At 38.3% G+C, this 22807-nt stretch overlaps 1 protein-coding gene across 5 annotated transcripts in view; it reads right to left on the bottom strand.

Moving 5' to 3' along the window:
- Positions 1–255: 255 nt before the first annotated feature.
- SLC26A11 (solute carrier family 26 member 11) overlaps positions 256–22807 on the bottom strand; it is a 44267-nt gene continuing 21715 nt past the window's right edge. For 3 of the 5 annotated variants that reach the window (XM_072645236.1, XM_072645237.1, XM_072645239.1), the window contains 6 exons: positions 17514–17654; positions 14121–14248; positions 7571–7670; positions 6797–6930; positions 3779–3933; positions 256–3148 (listed from right to left, as the gene is read on the bottom strand). In XM_072645236.1, the coding sequence (XP_072501337.1) occupies positions 3784–3933; positions 6797–6930; positions 7571–7670; positions 14121–14248; positions 17514–17654 (653 nt within the window). In that variant the 3' untranslated portion in view covers positions 256–3148; positions 3779–3783. Of the gene's footprint in view, positions 3149–3778; positions 3934–6796; positions 6931–7570; positions 7671–11233; positions 11458–14120; positions 14249–17513; positions 17655–22807 lie in introns of those variants that run through there. The other 2 variants (XM_072645238.1, XR_011974971.1) reach the window with 2 other exon arrangements.

Genomic DNA, 22807 nt, shown 5'->3' with positions numbered 1-22807 from the left:
TTTGGACAAACTTTCAGTTAACAGAGTTCCCATGCTGTTTATTCTTTTGACAAACTTCTGTTTAAGGAGGAAACTGATTCAGTTTGTTTCTTTGGACCAAACCCTTAGTAAATGGTTAACACCTTTAACAGCATGAAATTTCCCTTCAAGTTTGGGTTTCACTTTCATTGCTGGGGTCAAGCATCATGAGTTTCATAATTCTGTGAAATCCTGCCCTCAAAATAATACCCCCCCCCCCAACATTTTGCAAGAAAGTAAGGGAGAAAAAAGAGAAAAAACTTTATTGTTCCAAGAGGGCTTGAAATCTGCTGAACATATAGAGGGGCCTGTGGGCAGGGAGGCAGGCAGCAGATTCCCATTCTAGTCATCCCCCCAAAGCCTTAAAGAGACTGGGAAGAAAGGAGCTGGCTTAGAAGAAGGAAAGTATGTCCCATCATTTTCTCTTCCTAATAAAATCATTATTCCTAATGACTCCATTGTATGAGGAGGAAGGAAAAGTTTGTTATAATAGGGATATTTGTCCCTCTCGGGCAGAAAATGAGAATTCAACAGCTCAACCTTCCCCTCCCCCCTCGTGTTCTGTGATTTAGGTCCTCATGTCATTTCTTTCCTGTGTATTATTATTAGGCTTTAATAATCTAGATCACAGGGGTAGGGAACCTGCGGCCTTGAGGTCACATGTGGCCTTCTAGGTCCTCAGGTGTAACCTTTTGACTGAATCCAAGTTTTATAAAACAAATCCTTTCATAAAGGGGATTTGTTCTGTGAAGTCTGGATTCAGTCAAAGGGCTGCACTTGAGAAGATAAGAGGGTCACACGTTGCCTCAAGGCTGCAGGTTTTCCACCTCTGATATTCTAGGGCTTTCCTCACTGCTGTGCCCTCCCCAATCGAAATACTTTCATCAGGGTAAAGATGGCAGTTGGATTAAATCCTTCAACCAAGCATCAAAAAATAATAGTAGCTCGCATTTATATAGAGCTTTAAGGTTTGCAAAGTCCTTTAGCGATACTATCTCATTTTTTCCTCACAACAACTCTGGGACGTAGGAGTAGCTGTTATTATCCCCGTTTAGAGATGAGAAAACTGAGGTAGAGGTTGTGAATGCACTTAAGTGCACAGAGTCACAGTTAGTTTCTGAAGCTGGATTTGGGCCTGTGTGTTCCTGACTCCTGGTCCAGTGCTCTTATCCATGGTGTCACCTGCTTTTTCTCTGCAGCTGAGATTTCTCCTGCCAGGACAGGATGGGAATGTAGGGGGATAAGAAACAGCAGCAGTTGCTGGTGAGGATGGAATATCCAATCCTTGGAGTGAGAGGTGGGGTTGGAGGGTTAAGAGGGAACTTGGAAACAGCCCTTAACAGTTGGATAGAAGGTGCATCTGTCCAAAGGACCAGGATCTACAAGGCTTTCCGATTCTCCAACATGATTAGGCCAATTTTTCCATAAAAGGCTCTGCGCAAGTCACTTAATCGTGTTTGATCAGTTTCCTCATCTGTAAAATGAGTTGGAGAAGGAAATGGCAAACTACTCTAGTATCTCTGCCAAGAAAATACCAAATGGGGTAGTGGAGAGTCAGACATGACCGAAGCAACTAAAAGCAGCAGCCAGGACTTGGGTTAGGGCAAAGCTCAAGCTGTGCCTCCCTTGAGCAGCTTCCTGATAGCCTCTGGCTGTATCACTGTGGTTTCCTGATCACTAAAAGGCATAAAACAGCTCACCCAAGACGGTGAGTGGGCAAATGTCTGAGTCTGTGGGAGCCATCACATTCTGACCAGCTGAGATGGGGGGATGAGGAAGAGATCACACTTACAAGTACAAAGTATTACATTCTTCTTGTTGAATATCATTTCTATGTTAGGGCCAAGTAAAACTCTTTTTGTCAATTGTGCAATGACTTAGTGAATTTAAACTAGTAGCATGCTGGCCTGAGTCAGGCCTGTCCCTAACAGAAGGCAAAAGGAAAGAAAAAGAAAAGCTTTACTTTTTCATAGCAGTTAAATATGGAAGGCTGCATGGTACAGCTGTAGGAGCACTGAATTTCAAGTTGTTACTGTTGTTTTTAGTTGTTTCGGTCAAGTCTGACTCTCCACAACTCCATTAGGTATTTTCTTGGCAGAGATACTAAGGTAGTTTGCCATTTCCTTCTCCAACTCATTTACAGATGAGGAAACTGATACAAACAGGGTTAAGTGACTTGCCCAGGGTCACACAGCTAGTAATTATTTTGAGGCCTGATTTGAACTGAGGAAAATGAGTCTTCCTGATTTTGGGGCCGGTGCTCTATCCACTGTGCCATGCCATCCCAGCTCTGATATTTACTATCCAAGGTCACTTTGGTGGGTCATTCCTTAACTTTTCTGGTCTTCATTTTCCTCACCTATAAAGTGAGAGGGCTGGGCCAGACATTTCCTTAGGTCCTTTATGTCCTTAGGCCCAGTTCTGATTTTATTATCTAATGACCAGGAAAATTCAGGGAGAGTTATTATCCTCCCTCTAATGCTAGAATAATATTCCAAGGGAATCATTCCTGATAAAGTCTTTCTCTGCCTTCACTGCAATGCCCTCTCCCTTTTCTATAGACCTTCCAAAGTCCAAAACCCAACCCAACCCCCAGTTCAAAGGGTCTTTTTCTATCTACACAACTCAGTTCTGAGGGCAAAGCTCAAGGAAAGGCCATTGAATTGCTTGAAAGTTGATTTGAAGCTCTCTTACTATTTGGAGTAGGCAAGTCTAAATATGGAGGAGCAGCAGGAGCACAGTAAGGAAGTAAGAGGAGGAACAGGAACCATTTTCAATTAGAAGAGGAATTTTCTGAGAAGGCTAGAAATTATCACTTATCCTAGCCAGATGCTCCAATGGTTGCTCCCTAAAGACCAAGTCCATTTTAAGATGAATAAGTTTTTCTTCCATCATTTCTCCATAGTGCCACCTACTGGGGTTTTCCTTGAGTACAGTGGTCCAAAAGATGCATCACAAGAGTCCACAGTGATAGGATCAATGGCCTATGCTGATGGAGAGGCCTTTTTACCATCTCTTGTCATAGATTAAGGTCCAATTGGTTGGCATGAATGGGACAATCTTGGGTTCTGGTGGAGTCTTCATTGACATTTATAGGACTAGAAACTTCACTCTTCACTCAGGTATTTCTCTGAAAGGAAGACAACAGATTACAGGGATTTGGGAAGAATAAAGGAAGGTCAAGACAGAATTATATAAAGTGGCTCTCTTGGGGTCCTTATGCTGAAAGGGATTTTGAAAGTTCAAACTCCTTTGCCTGGCACTGAGGGGCCTCCAAGATCTAGGGGCTCAACTGGTTCACAACAAAAGCCACTTGACCTCCATGACCAGCAATTGGTGAAAAATTGAACTGATGAGTGTAAGGTAAGGGCTACCCTCTCCACCTGTTTAAGGAAGAGCAACCAGGGACTCCAGTGGATTTGTTCTGAACCTAGATCATCAACATTTAGGGGGGCTCATGTGAATATAATTCTAGTCCACTATTCCTCTCTCCAAGGGAAACTGAGCAGTCAGATTCATGGCCTGGAATCACAGTCTCCCTTGGAGAGTGGAAGACAAAATTGTAGAGCTATCTCTCAATGTCTCCTCTCAAGCTACTTGTTTGTACATTTAGACATCCCTCGTGGATTTACACATCTTACAAAGGCATGTATGTATCTTATTGGAGCAGGCAGTTCTAAGCCCTCCCATGGCAATTTATTCCACTATTCTGGAATCCATTTTATTGTCTAATTTCAATCTGCTTCAAGGTAGGCTATACCTCTTTTAATTTATTCTGCCTGCATTGAAAACAGAGGAGAGAGCCAGTATGTTGATCTGGTGTTGGGCTGAATCACACCAACCTGCTTCTTCAAGGGTGGAGAAATGTTGGAATCCCTTCAGGTCAGCAGACAGTAGATCAGAAAGAACAGGAGCCTAAGGAAGAGATGAAGGCCAGTAGTTGGGGAATGTAGTTAATTCTTTCATCCATAAAGTAGGGCAGAGAGTTAGATTTAACTCTTACTTCTAAAAGATAGTGAAGTATCATGAAAAAAGTACTGGACTTAGGTTCAGGAGGACTTGGATTAAAATTACGTGTCCAATATTTTCTAGGTATGTGATCATGGGCAAACAGCTTCAGCAAGTAATTCAGTTTCCTCAGGTATCAAATGGAGAGAATAATACCTATCATTCCAATCTAAGAGGGTTGTGGTGAAGATCAAATGAGATCATGTATGTAAGATCACTCTATAAATATCTATTATTAAAGCTTTAGTATGACCTGGATAAATCACTTGACTTTCTCAAGCCTTCAGTAACCCCCTCTGTAAAATGAAGAGAATAACCTCTGCTCCTTTTCTGCTTCACTGCGATGCTGAGAAGTGAATAATATTTTAAAAGTTAATAAAGTTGCTGAAATCCATGAAGATAAGTGCTCTACAAAGATGTCATTATTAATAAGGGTAACTGCTTTTAAGTACAGTTACATAACTATTTGTTGGAAATGTCCCAAAGGCCTCTGACTGCTAAGAGAAATTGAAATCTCCAAATCAAATGATGTGAGCAATTAACGTGGTTGGATTAGGTTGCTACTGAATTTCCTTCCAACTTTCACGTTTTATCCTCCTCTGATTCTCAGCCTCCTTTACTGGATTATTAACCATGTCCCTACCCCTTAACTATAGGTGTCCTCTATAGTTCTATCTCTTGCTACACACACTCTTGACTATCTCCTTAGCTCCCTCGATTTCAATTTTCATCTCTACACAGATAATTCCTTCTTCATATCTGCCTCTCAGAATCTCTAGCTTTATTCAAGGTTTACCTTCTAATGGAGTCTTTTCTTACCATCAACCCTCCAAGTTCTTAGTACCCTTTCCCTCCTAAAATTCTTACTTATCCATGTATATGTAGTATCCTCCCCACCCACAGCAGAAAAAAGCAAGCAAGAAACAAGTAATTATTAAACCCTACTATGTGCTAGGCATTGTCCCAAGTGCTGGGGCTATAAAGAAAGGTAAAAGATAAACCCTACCCTCAAGGAGCTTACAGTCTAACGGGGGAGACAACATGCAAACAACTATGCACAAACAAGACATAAACAGGATAAATGGAGGATAGTTTCAGAGGGTTAAGGAGGATCAAGAAAGACTTCTTGCAGGATGTTAGATTTTACCTGAGAACTGAAGTAAGAGAAATTAGGAGGCAGAGATGAGGAAAGAAAGACTTCTGGTCATGCAGAACAGCCAATAAAAATGTCCAGAGTCAGAGGCTGGAATGTTTAGTGTGAGGAAAGGCAAGGAGGTCAGTGTCACTGCATCATGGTGTATGTGGAGAGCAGTAAGCTATAGGAAGACAGCAAAGGTGGGGAAGATTATAAAGGGCTTTGACCTCCAAAGAAGGATTTTACATTTGATCCTAGAGGTAATAGGGAGTCACTGAAGTTAAAGCATGCACCATTTCAGTTTTATCTTTTTACTCCAGTACTTTCCTTGTCATAGGGCTAATTAATGATCTGTTGAATTGTACAAAATATTGTTTCTTTATCTGCAAAATGAAGAAATGAGCTGCATGACATCTAAGTAATCTTTCAATTCTACTTCTATAATCCTATAATCTTATTTATAGGTGCTGTATTTGTAATACAACAAAATAAGCATTTTAGTTTTGTAAAGGACTTATCTCCTATTATATTATTTTATCCTCCCAACAACCCTGAGAGGTAGGAGGTATTATTATCCCCATTTTACATTTGAGGAAATTGAAACAAGCTTGCCCAGAATCATACAGCTACTAAGTGTCTCAGACAGGGTTTGAACTCAGGTCTTCCTAAGTCCAGAACTCTTACCCACCTAGCTGCCTCTAAAAAAAATTCTCAGTAACTTTTAAGACCAAAAGTTGGAGAATGGCTGAAAAAGTAAACTTATTATTATTAACATTAATGTAATTAAATATTACGGTAATATAAAAAGGTGAACTTTGAAGTACTCAAGGAAATATAGACATATCCATAAGAAGTAATGAAAAGTGAGATCAACAGAACCTAAAATCCATACACACTGACTACACTGAAAGAGAAGGGGAAAAGAAATCAGAGGTGATGAATGTCAGACAGAACTAGAAGGAGACATGGAGTAAATATATTTTAACAATTTGTTGTCCATAGATCAGGACCTAGAGCTAGAAAAGATCTTAGAGGTCACCTAATACCTCTCTTGTGTTCTCCCTCCATCAATTTTACCAACGAGAAGTTAAGCGACTTGCCCAAAGTCACACAGATAATAAGCAGCAGAGCTGGAATCTGAGCCCACATCTTCTGACTCTCAAATCCAGAACTCCTCCCATGAGAGTTCTTCGACTCATTCATTTCTACCGTGTTCAAAAGCAGGTAGGTGGCACACTGAATAGAGTCTCCATGACTTCAAATCTGGCCTCAGACACTTACTAGTTATGTGATTCTGGGCAAGTCACTTAACCCTGGTGGCCTCAGTTTCCTCATCTGTAAAATGAGCCAGAGAAGAAAATGGCAAACCAGTTCAGTATACTTACTAAGAAAACTCCAAATGGGGTCACAGAGAGTTAGACACTACTGAACAACAAATCCTGTTCAATGCCTAGAGTTTTATATAAAATTATACTCTTTATTTCATGAATGTTAATTAAAATCCTTAATAACTATTAATATATCATTGCTTGTTTTGTCAGCAGTCATTCAGTTTATCATGAATTTTGTTTGACTGCTGACTACTGATTATGTTGTACGCATAATCCCAAGACAGTCTCCCCAAAAAAAACATACCTGTAACTTGGCAAAAACCAATGAGGCCCCATGATTTCTAAATTCTTCTATCAATTCCTCAAGTCCTGTCACCACTGTATAATCAATGTTGCTGACATGGGTACAGTCCAAGATGGTGCAATATGGGGGTGATGCTTGAGGAACAATCAAAAAAGAATTTTGGTTAGCATTTGTTCATTCAACAAACTCAGGAATGCCTAACCAATCCCTCCCAAAGGTGCTAAGTAGCACCTGACTTCTGCCTTTGAGGAATTCAAGTTATCTGACCCTGAGGAACTACCTCCACCAGTGCTGAAAGAACTGGCAGATATGTTTATTGAGAAGAGATATTTGAAAGCACAAAAAATGAAAGAAGTGTGACAGATTAGAGAAGGGCAAATGTTCCAATTTTTAAATACGGGAAGAGAATGGTATTTGCAAACTACAGGTTAGCAAGCTTAGCTTCAATTCTTGGTAAGGTTTTAAAAAGGACCATTAAAAAGATAGTTGGCAAACATCTAGAAAGTGGGAGAAAATAGAATGAAGCCACTTGGGAATCACTAGCAGAGCCCTTGTAGTAGAAATGCACACATGGAGGTAAGGTAAGTATGTATACTTTGGTATACAGTAGAAATTTCCACATCATAGCCCCAGATGAATTTACCTGAAGAGAATTAGTAGGCTAGATTCTCAGGGTTCGAGCATATGTCCTCCTTCCATAGATGGAAGAAAGCAATAGAAACGGAAAGAACTATTTTCACCCCCCACGCCAACCCACAGTCTCTAGAGTCTTACCTGAAAGAGCCTGGCTATGTATAGTCTCCTGAAGAGTTTCAACTACTGGAAAGTGAAGGCCGCTAATGGGCCGCAGGACAAGCACAGGGCCTTTTGACACCTGATAGTGGACAGGGAGATGAGAGATCAAGGGGTGAGGGGATGAGGGAAGATTAAGAGTCCTAGGGTCTTTCTGTTCTTGCCTTGGGCTCTGACGAGGACACCAAATATGCTCACCCCATCACAGAACCATAATAACAACAGCCTATGTGTATGGGTGTGTAAATAAATAATGTATACATGCATGTGTGTATGTATATATATACATATATAGTATGCATGTATAGTAAATATTTGTATATATAATACACAGTGTGTTTATAGTATATATTGTTTATATAATATGTAGTATATATGTGTGTATATTTTTTGTGCATATATTTTATATGTATATTATATTAAAAATCTGTATATATAATATGTAGTGTATATCTAATAGTACATATATGTATATGTACATGTGTGGGAGGTAATCAGATGTAATAAGTCTGGAAGAATAGGAAGTTATGAAGTTTTTCTTTCTTTTTTATGAAGAGTATTGAGCACCAAACAGAAGTTTTTATATTTGTTCCAGGAAGTGATAGGGACTCCACTCTCTGTCTACCTTTTCTGTGCCTTCTTTACCTGGAAACCTATTTCCTCCTCCTTTCTCCTACCAGGGACCAGTCTCCAAAGCTCAGTCCTTTCTGCTCCTCTCTCTTCTACAGACTCTCCCAAAGTAAACATCACATTCTTCAGGGCCTGCTGGACCAAGGCTGTTGTTCATTCATTCATGTTCATTAAACAGTTGGAGGAAACACTCTTTTCAAACCCTTGATCCTGCCACATTCTGGAGGCAGCCAGGCCTCTAAGAAAGACTCATTCAACTGCTATTTCCTCCCCAGCTAGAAAACTGAAAATTCTACTTGATGTCTGGAAATGTCAGGCCCTGGATAAGTCACCAAAAAAGAGGCTAGTATCATCAAAAGACAGCTCCTTTTTGAGACAGTCAAAGCATAACCAGGGAGTACCTATAAAGCTACAAATATAAAAAAAAATAATGTTTATCTAATGATCCTCATATCGATTATTCATTTACTGAATAGGTATTTGAGAGGAGGGTGGAAGAAATAACTAGATAAATTACCTAGAAATAACTAGGGAAAAACCAAACCACCTGACCATCAAGTAAAACACAGTTTTACTTCTGTGGAGATTAATGGAGTAGATGTGGGCTTCTTGATCACTACTTCAGACCCATAGTTGTTTTTGGAAAAGGGTTCTGGACTAGGTCTATATCCCAAAGAGATTTTAAAAAAGGAAAAGGAAAAGGACCTGTATGTACAAAAATATTTATAGTTCTTTTAGTGGTGCTTGGAGAGGGAGAATTTGTAACTCAAAATTTTTAAAAAGGATGTTAAAAGTTGTTTTTACATGTAATCAGATAAAAAAAAAGAGAAAAGAAAGGGTGCTGAGTCTAGCTCTAACAAATAGTCAAAGATTCTTTAGTTCCAATACTGAATTGTGACTTACTCAAGTGGGAGTATAGCCAAGCCACTTCTCACTCTGGCTGTTTTCTCACTTGTATAATAAGGATGAGAGCCAATGTGGTCTAGTAAATGGCAGGACAGTTTTCCAGGTCAGGAAGACATAGGTTCAGGTCCTGTCTCTGACAGACTCATGTGAGCACCTCTCTTAAGATGGGGGTTCTTACTCTGGAGTCTGTGCATTCATTCATTTATTCGTTCATTTATTTTTGTGCATTTATTTTAATAACTAAATTTCAGTATAATCTGTTTCCCTTATAATCCTATGTACTTTGTTTTGTATATTTTAAAAAATTATTCTGAAGGGTTCATAGACTTCACTATACTTCCAAAGGGATCCATGTCATAAAAATATTAAGAACAGCTGCTTGAGATATACATAGCTATGGAGAGGTAGTCACTCAAAGAAGCTTCCAGTATTGGGATTTTTGGCATCAGTGAAAGGAGCTGGGTATGGATTCAAGAGAACTAGTCCTGGTGATTGAGAGTTTGGCTACAGAGAGGGCTGTATACAAATAGAGAGATGAATTATGAACTATGAAGTACAAGAAAGGAGTAGCCTTGACCACATGTTTCTTACATGTGCTCCTCACTACCATTGCATTCTAAATTTGTGAACACTGTTTCCATGGACTTTGTGTGCATTATTGGGAGCATTTGCCAAGATTTAACTGGGGAGAATTTTTTACAGCTACTGATTTTACTTTGCTTTATCAGTAAATGCTTTTTGCTAAGCACTAGTTGGATCTCCTGGCTTACTAGTAATGGTAAGGAACTGTTGAGAGCTCATGAGTTACATGGCAGAAGTAGCCACCCATGGCGCATTCCTACCCCTTGTACCAGAAGCAGCAGCTACACTTTAAGACTAGACTAGAGACTCAACTCATGAATTCAAGTACAAGTTGGGAAAAGAATCCCAGAGGAATTATACAAACATCTGATTAATCCATATACAATTAACTTATAATTTTCCTCATAATTTATAAACAAACAAAAAGTATCCCACTTGAGCGAGCATGTGCATGTGTGGGTATGTATCAGGGTGTGAGTATAAAAGCAAGTTTATAAACAGGAATTTTGGACAAGGAGCCATGCAACTTCAGGAAATCCACAGTGTCTGAGTTTAAAACAAAGGTTTCTAATAGGTTTCCACTTTAACTTCATTTTTTTTAAAGAGTGAGGAAAATGGGATGGTAGAAATTAGTTGGTTATTGTTTGGGGCTCTAACTAGGGATTGGGGAGTTTTTTTCTCCAGTGACTAAAATGGGAAGTTTTAGGAATAACCCTAGAAATTTGGAAAATCTCTATGTTGCTCATGTATTACAACTATTCTCTCCTGTGGCACAAAGAGGGAATTTCTTTGATCATGAGGTGACTGTCCATTACTGTCTCATATCGCAACACAACAAAGCCATAACTCTTGAGAGCTGTTGGGCTGGTGTGCTCGTTAATGGCAATGCCAGGGAAAGTCAGGGACAAAAAAACACAAGGTGTTCCAAAAGTCTTAATGCAGTTGTAAGCTTATGAAAGTTTATGTCTGCTAAAAGTAACACTAGAACTATTTCAATATTTTCATTTCCAGGGCTTAAAATTGTACTGACGTTTAGGACACCATCTCTTGTTACTATGGAAATGAAAATATTAAAAAAAATATGCTGTTACATTTAACAAACAAAAAAGTGAGGTTCATGTAATGGGGTAGTCTAAGAAATGAAAGCAGTGAGTTCCGTAAGAGTAAAAGAAGTTGCAGTTTCTTTTTTGTTTCGTGGGCACTTTTAAAAGCAGATCCTAGGGCAGATAAATACAAAAAAAGTGTTTACAAAATTTTAACTGTTTAAAAACAGCTAACATCTCTTTATCCTCTCCAAAAGATTTCTTATACTTTTAGAATTGTTCCCCTTGAAACAAAATATTTAAGTTGAAACTATGAGAGTTCCCATGAGAGAAGCCGTATGCCACGGTGGGATAATCTTACAGTCAGGAGGAAATGAATTAAATAAAGTCCTGCCTTTGACACATGTGTGATCATGAGTAAGTCATTTTACCTTTCAATGCCCTGAGCAACTCTTCCATTATATGTTACAGATGAGTCATTTACCTGCATCAGTAAAGGCAGCTTCCTTACAAGGCACTTCTCAAAACAATGAAATCTCTGGTCCAAACCTCATCCCTGCTCACAAAAAGATGGTAGCTAGGTGACAGAATGGATAGAGCGCTAGCCTTGGAGTCAGCAAGACCTGTGTTCCAATTCTACTTCATATATTTATTAGCTGTGTGACCCTGGGCAAGTCATTTAATGTCCTCGTGACTCAGTTTCTTTATCTGTAATAATAATAATATATAATACTTACCTCTCAGAGCTGTTGTGAGGGTCAAATGAGATAATATTTGTAAAACACTTTGCAAACCTTAAAGTGATTAACTGTTATTATGAATGGCACTGATACATAAGATTTTTATATTAAACTTATTAGAATTTCAAATTAGACTTGTTAAAAGGGAAAGACTGAGACAGAAGCAAATTGATAAGCAACAGAGCTTTTGCAGGGAATGAAATATTATTACCAAAGTCTACAAAAGGATTATTCCTAGGTTTTTTATTGCCTTCCTTGAGAGAAAACTGCATTGGTTCTACTGCATTTTTAAATCTGTTAATAACTATTTTCTAGCCTGGTGTCAGTACAATTCTTATATTAGGCATGTCACTGTTCAGATTTTCTGTGTCCATTTTGGGGGAAAAAACCATCTGCAAGTGCACACAATATTTGTCTACAATCATACACTTGGAATAGAGTCGCTTAATTTTAAAATTGAGGTTTCAGAAGCCCATAAAACAGTGATGGAATATTGGCTTTAGAAAGCATAGTCTGTAATGGCTTATCTGGGTCTGAATCTACAGTGTGTAAATGCATTTCAACAATGGGTAATGAAATCTCCATATATAATTTTGAAAATACACCTAAAATAAAAACCATTAAATGGGAAAAATATGAAATATAAAATTGTGTATGGGTCCAAAATATTTATGTGTAGCAATTTCTCAGTATGAAATAAAACTTAATTTCTCCTATTTTGCTCCCAAATCTCCCTCAACTCCTATTTATCCTAGCAAAGTTCTATAATCCTAGGTCTCCAGGACCATTGTTTAGGTACCCTGTGGCAAATTTCAAGCTTTAAGGTGTTCTAGTTCGTGGAAAACTGAGCTAGAAGCATATAGATAAGTAACATTGCTTAACATTAAACTTCCCCTTCCCCTCCCATCCATGGCCAATCCCTTTTATTCTACTGTGGTGGGGGGGGTCCATCTGTACCAAGAGTCATCACCACCACAAGGGGTTAAGATAGTACCAAACTGAGCACCTTTTCTTATAAATAATTGATCTACTACAATTACAATAATGATGATGAAACTGAAAACTGTTATTATAATGATCAAGCTTGGACCTGAGAAAGAGATGAGAAAATTCACTTCTTTCTCTTTTTAGCAGAAGTGGAGGGCTACAGGTACAGAATAATGCATAGACTGTCAGATTTGGTTTATATTCTGCTAAATATTTTGCTAAATTTCTCTTTGTTCTCTCTATTCTGTCAGAAGGAATGACTTCCTGGATATGTGAGAGTGGGAGGGATATATTTGGAAATGAAAGTAATGTAAAAACAAAAGATATCCATTAGATAAAAAAAAAATAGCTTAGACATTTATTAGCTGTGTGATCCTGAAGTTTCCTCATCTGTAAAATGAGATTAATAATAGCACCCCTTCATACAGCTGTGGGGATCAAATGAGGGAACATGTACAATGTTTTGCAAACCTTAGATATATATGTATGTGTGTGTATAAAACATTTTATATATAACACATAGGACATATAAATTATGTATAACACACACAAATGTGCATATATGTATATATAGCTTTATATGTATAAATATATATGTATAGAATTAAAGTAATCAGACTGATACTGTCTTTTATATTAATTCTGTTTGTAGTCATTTGACTTTGTCCTGTAACTGCCTAAGTCATGATTCTTAGTTTAGAACTTATGAACTAAGTTTATGAACTCATGAACTTAGTTTAGAAATTCAGTTGTCTTGTAATGAGATAAGTTTAGAAATCCAGTTCTCTTGTTAATCACTGTTCTATTCTTGTGTCCAGGAAATCTATTACCCTTAAAGGAGACAGGTGGACTATGGGGAGTCTGATCTAGTACCTTCATACCACCCAGCTATCCTTCAAGAAGTCTGGTTTGTTATCTCTGTCCTTACGGATGTACCTGAACTCAAATGATGAACATTTCCTAGTCAAAGGAGGGAAGGAGGGAGCTATTTCTAGCCCTCATCCCCAATTTCTATCTAATCGTATTGTCTTCCACCTATGATGCGAGCCTTCCTATTTTCTGTACTCCTCAAAAGTATAAAAGAGAGTTCACAAAAGAAAGCTAAAATAAGACCTTCATTTGGGGTCTAATCATTGCTGAGGAAGCTGAGATTCTTTTATTGATAAATTTGTTCTTTACTAATAAACTGACTGTGCCTCAGTCTACCTCAATTTTAACTGCTACAAAATGTGTATATATAATATATATATGCATGTATGTGTATACATATATATAGAGAGAGATAATATATGTGTATATATAGATGTGTATATATGTATATATACACATACATTCCAGCTATTATTATTTTTAAAAACAAATGTTATTAATATATCAACAATCCCTTTCAAAATTGTCTATTTTCCTTAGGGACAATGGTCATAATCCATTTTAGCATAATTTTAGAGAGATTCAGATGTAACAAAAACCTGTGAGGGCAAGGTTTCATGTCCATAGATTTGCTTCACAGGTACTTGCCTTCCCTGTCACCAACACTTACTTTAACAAGAATACCTCCATTTTATTTATGTTTAAGGCACTAGAAGGTAAGGAAGAGAACATTAGGAGGGAAATTCATTCTACTTCTTGATTAGGGGTCTTTACCTGAATCTGGGGTCTGGCTACATGGTAAAGTAGGAGTATTCCAGACACCAGGATCCCAGCCAGGATACCATACTGCACTTCCCAAAAACAGAGTAAGAAAGTCACACACAATGGCACCAAATCCATCCCTGGAAAAGAGAGATGGAAATAGTCAGCTGAGTGGATACTGGGAGAATATCATGGCTGAGCTCACTTGATTTTAGTCTGCCCTATACCTAATGCCTGAGTCAGACAGGATGACAGTTCTTTCTGATCCTAGAACTAGTCCATTCCCTTGCTGGACACCAAAATGTCATTGTTGCCTCTGACATACTGGAAAAGTGAATTCATCCCCATCCCAGATGCTTACCATGATGGTTTTGAAAGTCAATTCTGAATGAAGTAATCATAAGAAATGACAAATAGGAAGAATTCAGAGAAGTATGAGAAGACATGTAAACCAATAAAGCAAAGTAGGTCGAACTATGAAAATAACATCCAAAGCTATTTCTGCCGTCGTTCAGTTATTCAGTCACGTCCTACTTTTTGTGACTCTGTGAACCATACTGTTCATGGGGAAAAATACTGGAGTGGTTTGCCATTTCCTTCTCCAGCAGATGAATGTAAACAGAGGTTAAATGACTGCCCAGGGCCACATAGCTAGTAAGTGTCCAAGGTCAGATTTGAAGTCAGGTGTTCCTTACTCTTAGCCCAGTGCTCTATCCATTGTGTCATCTACCTGCCCCATACACAGTGACTACAATAATATAGAAGGAAAAGAACAAAAACCTGAAGTTTAATACTGTGTAAAGCTCCAGAAAAGATGTAAGAAAATGTACTTCCCTCCCTTTGCAGAGCTGGGGGGAAGATTTACACATACCGTCAGACTAGGGGGATAATGTTGGTTGGCTTTGCAACGCTGCTTTTTTTTTAACCTTCCTTTTCTGTTCTTTGTTATAAAGGTAACCAGTACATGGTGCTGTGGAAAGCCACCTTAGCTCATTCATTCTCTCCACTTCCCTCAAGGGAAAGGGGCAGAAAAGAATCCTTTGAGACTTATACTATTTTTATCTGCTGATGACCACAAAGGCACGACCTTCCCTTCTTGTATCTATTTATTCCTGATCTCCCCCTCCCTTCTGGTGAGGGGAGGGGTGAAGGAGATATATTCTGCCTCTATGACTCACTTTCTTCTCCCCCTCCCCCTTCATACTGGTTGTCAACCTCAGTGTTGGGGATTTAATAAGCCACACTGAGATCACATGTCTGACTCAGTCATCTACAGACAATGGCCCTAAATTCAGTTTTAAAATTCTTGTCTAGAGAAGTTTATAAAATTATAAATTATTGCAGTAAATAAAATACAATAACAGCTCATTTTTGTACCCAATTAGGAATCTTCTAACAACTAGACAGAGACCAGGATCTCTGCTCTATGTTATAAAGGGAGATCTAGGTCATCTAACAATCAGTTCTTCCCGTTTACACACTCTGAATACAGTTAAAGATGTATATATAGAACAATTTATATCAGTTTCATCCTTTATCTAGAGAAAGACAGATTTAAAGTACTATCGAAACAGTAGGAATCAGCTTGAAAGGAAACTAGGACCTTTGCATCTAAACTTCTTCTCCCTTTGGATGGAGAACAGAAAGGAGAAAAGAAAATGAAAGGGAGAAGATGCTCTTTCAGCCACTTGAATTCTTGGTCAGGGAAAGGTGCATTAATGACTGGGCTTGCCTCTCATGCTAATCACTATCGTCCTGCCTGTCTCCATTAGATGAAGACTGACTTCACTCCTGGTGGAGCCTGGACATAGTCAAAACCATTCTCTGTCTTTGCCATCTATCTTCCACATGTCTTCCCAGACTCCTGTTATAGACTAGTTCAGTGGTGGGGAGGCTGCAGCCCTTTGAATTCAAACTTCACGGAACAAATTCCCTAAATAAAAGACTTTGTTCTGTAAACAGTGAAAAGGCTGCACCTAAGTACCCAGAAGGCCAAAGTCGGCTTCCTGACACTGGGTTGTCACAAAAAAGGCAGGGACAGAGCCAGTTGCCATGGATTACTGCATCTTCATTCATTGTTTGTGTAGCTGTAAATGTTCCAATCATTCTGGAAAAAAAATTTGGAATTAGACCCCCCAAAATTCAATAAACTAAGATTATACCCAGTAAAAGATCAAAGATAGAGTGAAAGGACCCACATACACAAAAATATTTATAGCAGTTCTTTACTGTAACATAAAGTTGGTGCCCATCACTTGGGAAATGGCTGAACAAATCACAGTTAATGAATATAATAGAATACTATTGCAATATAGGAAATGTCATATGGATTCAGGTACACCTTAGAGGACTCGTATAAAATGATGCAGAGTGAAGTAAATAGAACCAGAAGAACAATCCACATAATGCCTACCACACTGCAGGAAAACACCAGTGAAAGACTTAAGACCTATGATCATCACAATGACCATTCATGACGCCAGATGACTGATGTTGAGTCATGCTTTCCACATCTTGGCAGAGAGGTAAGGACCTAGATGTACAAAGTGAAACATTGTATTTCCACACATGGCCGTTATGTGAATTGGTTATAAGGGAGAGATTTTCTTTTTCCTTTTTTGTGTCTCAGTGTTCAACTTGAGTTCATCACCTCTCTATGAGGTGATGGGTAGCATGATTCATTGAACCTCTGGTCACTGTACTGATCAGAGTTCTTTTTTTGGGGGGTGGGGCAGCAGCAATTGGGGTTAAGTGACTTGCCTAAGGTCACACAGTTAGTAAGTCTGAGTCCAGATCTGAACTCAGGCTCTTCTGATTTCAGGGCCAATGCTCTACCCACTATGCTACCTAGTTGCCCCCTGGTAAGAGTTCTTCAGTCTTTCTAAGTTGTTTATCTTTATAATGTAGTTATGACATGAATTTTTCTCTTGATTCCTCTCACTTAACTCTGGATCACTTTATACAAGTCTCTCAACCCATCCCTTTTGTCACTTCTCAGAGCACAATAATATTCTATTATGTTCATTTACCATAATTTATTCAACTGTTCTTTGCTGCTACAAAGAGAGCTGCTATAAATTTTGCATATCTTAATTATTTTCCAGTTCTCCGAAGCAGATGACTTTGGCCTAAAGGCAGGGCAGAAGAGGGATGGAAGGAGTAGAAGAGAATACCTGAAGGGCCACATGCTAGAGAATTGACCTAGGGATCCATGGAGAGTGGGTCTCTCCTCTTCCCATTTCACAGCAGGACTCTATCATGCAAATTCCTTCCCCATACAAATTCCCAGCTTACAACTCTGGAACTGTGAACCATAAGGCCCTATTCTTGATCTACTACAAACTCCATTGTAATCTTGATCCCAGCATCCATAATTGAGTTAGCAAAGAGAGTAGAAATACATACTTTTCACACGCCAGACCATCCAAAAGATTTTGGCATCAAACAGGGGGCCAACAGCTGTAATAATGACAGCTGCCAGTGCAGCTTTGGGAATATAGTAGAAAAGTGGAGTCAAGTAGGCAAGAGATAACATGACCAGGAATCCTAGGGAGACAAGAGAGTGAAAGTAATACAGACTGAATATGCATGACTACTGAAAACACAAAGACAAAATTCACATAATTCTAAGTCAACAGGTGAAGATTCCAGAGGCTCAGACCCAGAATCACAGAATGTGAGTAGTAGAAAGGACTGCAGGGGTCAGTTAGTCTAACCCACATACATCAAAGGAATTTCTACTATAACACACCTGAAAAGGGGTTAGCCAGCCTCTGCTTAAAGATTTTCAAGGAGAGGGAACCCTCCATCTCTGAAGGTAGCCCATTCCGTTTTTGGACACCCCAATAGGATGTTTTCTTTATTGTTGTTGTTAGTTCAGCAGTCACATCTGACTCTTTGTGATCCCATGGACCAACTGTCCATGGAGTTTTCTTGGCAAAGATAGTGAAGTGGTTTCTCCATTTCCTTCTCCAGTAGATCTAGTGGATCCTTTTATCAGGCAATCAGAGGTTAAGTGACTTGCCCAGGGTCACACAGTTAGGAAGTATCTGAGGTTGGATTTTAACTCTGGTCTTCCTGACTCCAAGCCCAGTGCTCTATCCACTGAGCCACCATTGCCTTTTTTTTTTTTTTTTAATGACATCAAGTCAAAAGTGGTCTCTTTACAACTTCCAGTGAATATTGTTGCTTCAGCCCTCTGGGGGACAAATTAGACCAAATTTAATTTCTCCTCACATGACAACCCTTCAAATATTTAAAGACAGCTCTTATGTTCTGAAGTCATCTCTTCTCTGGGCTAAACATACCCAACTCTTTCATCCCATCTTCATATGACATGAATTCAAGGTCCTCACCCAGACTGTCTTCCTTTGGACAATCAGTGGCTTATCAATGTCCTTCTTAGGTTGTGTGGCCCAGAACCGAACACCATACTTCAGATGAGGACTGACAAGGGGAGAGTACAGCATGTCCTTTCTCCCCCTTTCTTAATGCAGCCCAAGACCTTATTAGCTTTTTGGTCTGACTCATAATGACCTTGAAGTCCACTAAAATCTTCAGAATTTCTTTAGAACAACTACTGTCTAACCATGGCCCTGCCATCTAATAATTATGAAAACTGACGTTTTTGTACCCAAGTGTAAGACTTTATGCTATACCTATCAAAGCTCATTTTATAAAATTTGCCGCAGTGCTATCCTGATTGCCATTCTTGTGTTAGTTAGCCTTCTTAGCTTGGTGTCAGCTGCAAATTTGTTAAGTATTTTACTATCTATGCCTTTATCCAGGTCATTGATAAATATGTTAAACAGTACAGAGACAAATACAGATCTCTTAGGAAATCTACAGAGACCTCCCGTCCAACTAATATTAAACTATTAATAATTACTCTCTGAGTCCAGCTACTTCTATTTCTTCCTTTACTCTACCTCAAAAAGTGACCTTGAGGTTTTAAAACAGATAAATCTTGCTTCCCCAGGATTGTCACCTACAATGATGGAATGGACTAAATTCCAGCACCAGAAGACTAAACTTGTTTCTCCCCCCATCAAGAAAGTGATCAGATGGGGGTGACAGGGGAGCACCTAGTCAACTGGATGCACATCTGCACGGTAAGTTACAAACCCTTGGTGAGGAGATGGGTCAACAGTAAAACATGGTAAAAACAGGGATAAAAAGAAGATAAAAGAGAAAAGATATATCCTTGAAGATGTTTATTTAGTACCTTCTACTTGACCACATGGAAGAAACAGTTTTTGATACAGTATAAAGCTGATAAAATAGCAAAGACAGAAATCTGCTGGAGGTCCCATTCAAATAGCCAGCAGAATATTCAATAAATTCTTAGCTTGCCTTGCTAGTAGTTTCACCTCTTAGAAAGCAGGAGAGACAACGGGAGGAACTGCTGTTCTGGATCCACTACTGGATGGATAAAGCAGAAGCAAAAAGACTGTATCACCGTGGGATTCATGATAGCAAAGGGAAGGAATTCTAGGTATACCCAAGAAACTTTAGGAAATCAGGTTGCAGTGAATTTGTATGATAAAGAGAAAGAATCCTATGGCCTGAGATTCTGAAAGAGATCATAGAAAGAGACAGATTTAAAGTTCTCAGTCGTGAAATTCAGATGATAAAAGTATAAGTGATTAACAAGGGGAAAAATAAGGGTATCTAAGAGAAGTTGATGAGGCTTCACAGGAAGTTCTGTCACCATGTCAGATTTTAAAATAATAATAACAGAAAGAAAGTACTCTAAGGTTTACAAAATGCTTTGCACTTTTTATCTCATTTGATCCTCACAACTCGATAAGCTAGTATCAATGGTGAGATCTGAACCTAACTGGGGCAGTTAGGTGGCACAGTGGATACAGTGCCAGGCCTGGAGTCAGGAAAACTCATCTTCATGAGTTCAAGTCTGGCCTCAGACACTTACTAGATGGGCATGTCACTTAACCGTGTTTGCCTCAGTTCCTCATTTGTAAAATGAGCTGGAGAAGGAAATAGCAAACCACTCCAGTATCTTTGCCAAGAAAATCCCAAATAGGGTCATAAAGAGTTGAACACAACTGAAATGTCTTAGTAACTCTACTGACTTCAGGGCTATTAATCATTCTACTATCTCACATTTTAAAAATTGTATAATTCAATAAGCATAACTGATTATGTACAAAAGGTGAAAGCAAGAGTACAAAATCCAAGAAGTGAAAAAAATTGTCTTCCTATAAAATAGAATCAGGAAGGCTAATCTTGAGAATCAGCTATGGCTATCAAAAATAGTTACTAAAGACAACAAAAAGACTTTTTTGTCCATTTGTAGGGCCAAGATGAAAATCTGTTTGGTAGAGAATGGGTAACAGATAGAAAGAAGGTATAAGTATTCAACTTCTATTTTGCTTCTGTTTTCTCTACCAAGGAGAATTCCTACAGAAGTTTAAATGCTATAAAACAATCAACACAACAGAGAAACTGCCTAGAAACTATCACATTCAGAAAACACTTGATTTTCTTGCCAAGTAGATATATATGGCACTCAAGTGTGGCATAGGTTCTAAAAGGCCAAGGTCTCCCATTGCATCCTGGGCCATCTACAGTCATCCTGATGAATATCGGCTTACTGGATCCAGATGGTTCAGGAGAAGAAAGTGAGGCTGGTGACTTGCACAGCCCTCCCTCACTCAAAACAAAGTCAAGTGCAAGTCATGTCATCTTTTCTCTGATGACATGGTCTTCTTAGGCAACGAAGGACAAAAACAAACAAACAAAAAGGTTTAGAATATTTTAAAAATCTTGCAATATTTGTAAAATGGAGGTGGCAAAGGATTACGAACAATATCACATAATAAAAGATCAAGAAGCAGCAGAGGGAAAATGAGTTCAAAGAAAGCTTGCTGTGAGATCCAATTAAACCAGATTTTTGCCAAGAGCAAAAAGTGCATTAAAGATGAAACTGGCAGGAGGTCAACAAACATAAAAAATGTTTGACAGAAAAGATCTGTCAAGATTTCCAGAAAAAGTTATTTTCTTCATTAATGATAAGGAAGCTTGCTAATATTATAGAGATGCTTGCTATATGAGAAAGTAGAAATGACATTAATGCAAAGGAGGGGAAAAAATGAGAAAGAGCAACTACACCAAGCAAACTATACACAAAGAAGGTTCATTCTGGAAGACAAACAGTTCTGAGTGTGTTGAAGGGTCAATACTCAAGATAAGTGAACGATATTTCAAACCAAATATTTGGGGAAAAAAATCACTAATATTATTACTACTGAAAAGTATATTTTAAAAAAGATACTAGTAATTGCAAATCCATACCCCTACTTTCTCATTTCTATATATTTTGTATCCTCACATTTCAAACTTCAAAGTTTCTAAGTCATGCCACCCTAACTTCAATTTATTTCATGACATAGTTACCATAATGTTAGATCATCATAATTTCATTGGCAAAATTTACTTGGAATTTAGGTTTTTAACAAAGTCTTTTACGATGACCTGTAATGGGAGTTAAAAATCTTCCTTGCCCATTAATAGACCTCAGGTGGGGTTATTGAGGGAGGCTTGATTAGGGGAGACTTGTTGTGTATGAAGGCAGAAACAGATTCATGAGCAGTCATGCCCACTGGCTCTGAGAGGTGTATACATATGCTGAGGTGAGGTTTTGCTTTGAGGCTTAGTTTTTGGAAGAAGGTTCATGTGCCAGATGAGACTGAGTAGCCATTAAGAAGCACCCTGGCTTTGAAAACCCAGATATTGGTGCTTTTATCTCTGGTAATAACGTATGAATGCATTGTCTATGGTCAGACAGCTGAAAGCCCTGTCTGTTGGTCTCTCTGTTTGTAATATCTGCTTGTAATTTCTGTTTGTATTTTCTCTGAAGTTCAAGATGCTGACTTTTTCCCCTGAACTAAGTGAATGATACATGTGCTTGATTGAAGTAGATTGTTGATCCCTCAAAAGTTGCTTTCCTTTTAGAAAAGTAGATCTAAGAACCTGTACTAGCAGGTCATCCTGGGTGCCAGGGTGCTTGCTGTTACATAACCTTAAGGACTAAATGATGGTACAGTTAACTGGATTTGGAATTGGTTGAAAATCTGGTCTTAGTGTTGATTAATGAACCAATATAAACCTGGAAGAGTGTAGTCTTCATCCAGAATTCCATTTATATATTCATATATATGTATACATATGTAATATCTGTGTGTCTACATTACATACATACAAACATACATTTATATAAAGGTAACCAAGAGAAATCACAACTAGCCTATGTGCCTACTCTCTCATCTATTCAAAATTTTTATGAAGGCAATATTGTATGTATATGCATGTGTGTATATAAATATACATATGTATATATGTGTATACACATGCACACACATATACTCACACAAGTCAGGGACTGTGATGTTAGGCATTATGTTTGATTGAAAAAAGTTTGTTGAAATTTTTTTGCAAATCTTTTCTATTTTTCTTTGGCTGTAGTCCTTCTTCTTTTACCTACACTATACCAATTATATTCAAAAACTGAGAAAGAAAAAACATCATCAACTTCCATTTATGAGATAAATATAATCCTAATACCCAAACTAAGGAAAGATAAAGCAAAAAGAGAGCTATAAGCCAGTATCACAAATAGATGCTAATTTAAAGATGTTAAACAAAATCTTGGCAAAGAGAAAGTGGAAATAAATTTTGGG

The sequence above is a fragment of the Notamacropus eugenii genome, chromosome 2, assembly GCF_028372415.1.
Source record: "Notamacropus eugenii isolate mMacEug1 chromosome 2, mMacEug1.pri_v2, whole genome shotgun sequence".
Classification (NCBI taxonomy): Eukaryota; Metazoa; Chordata; class Mammalia; order Diprotodontia; family Macropodidae; genus Notamacropus; species Notamacropus eugenii.
Note: the sequence above shows the minus strand (reverse complement) of the source record. Positions and strands in the feature narration are given on the sequence as shown.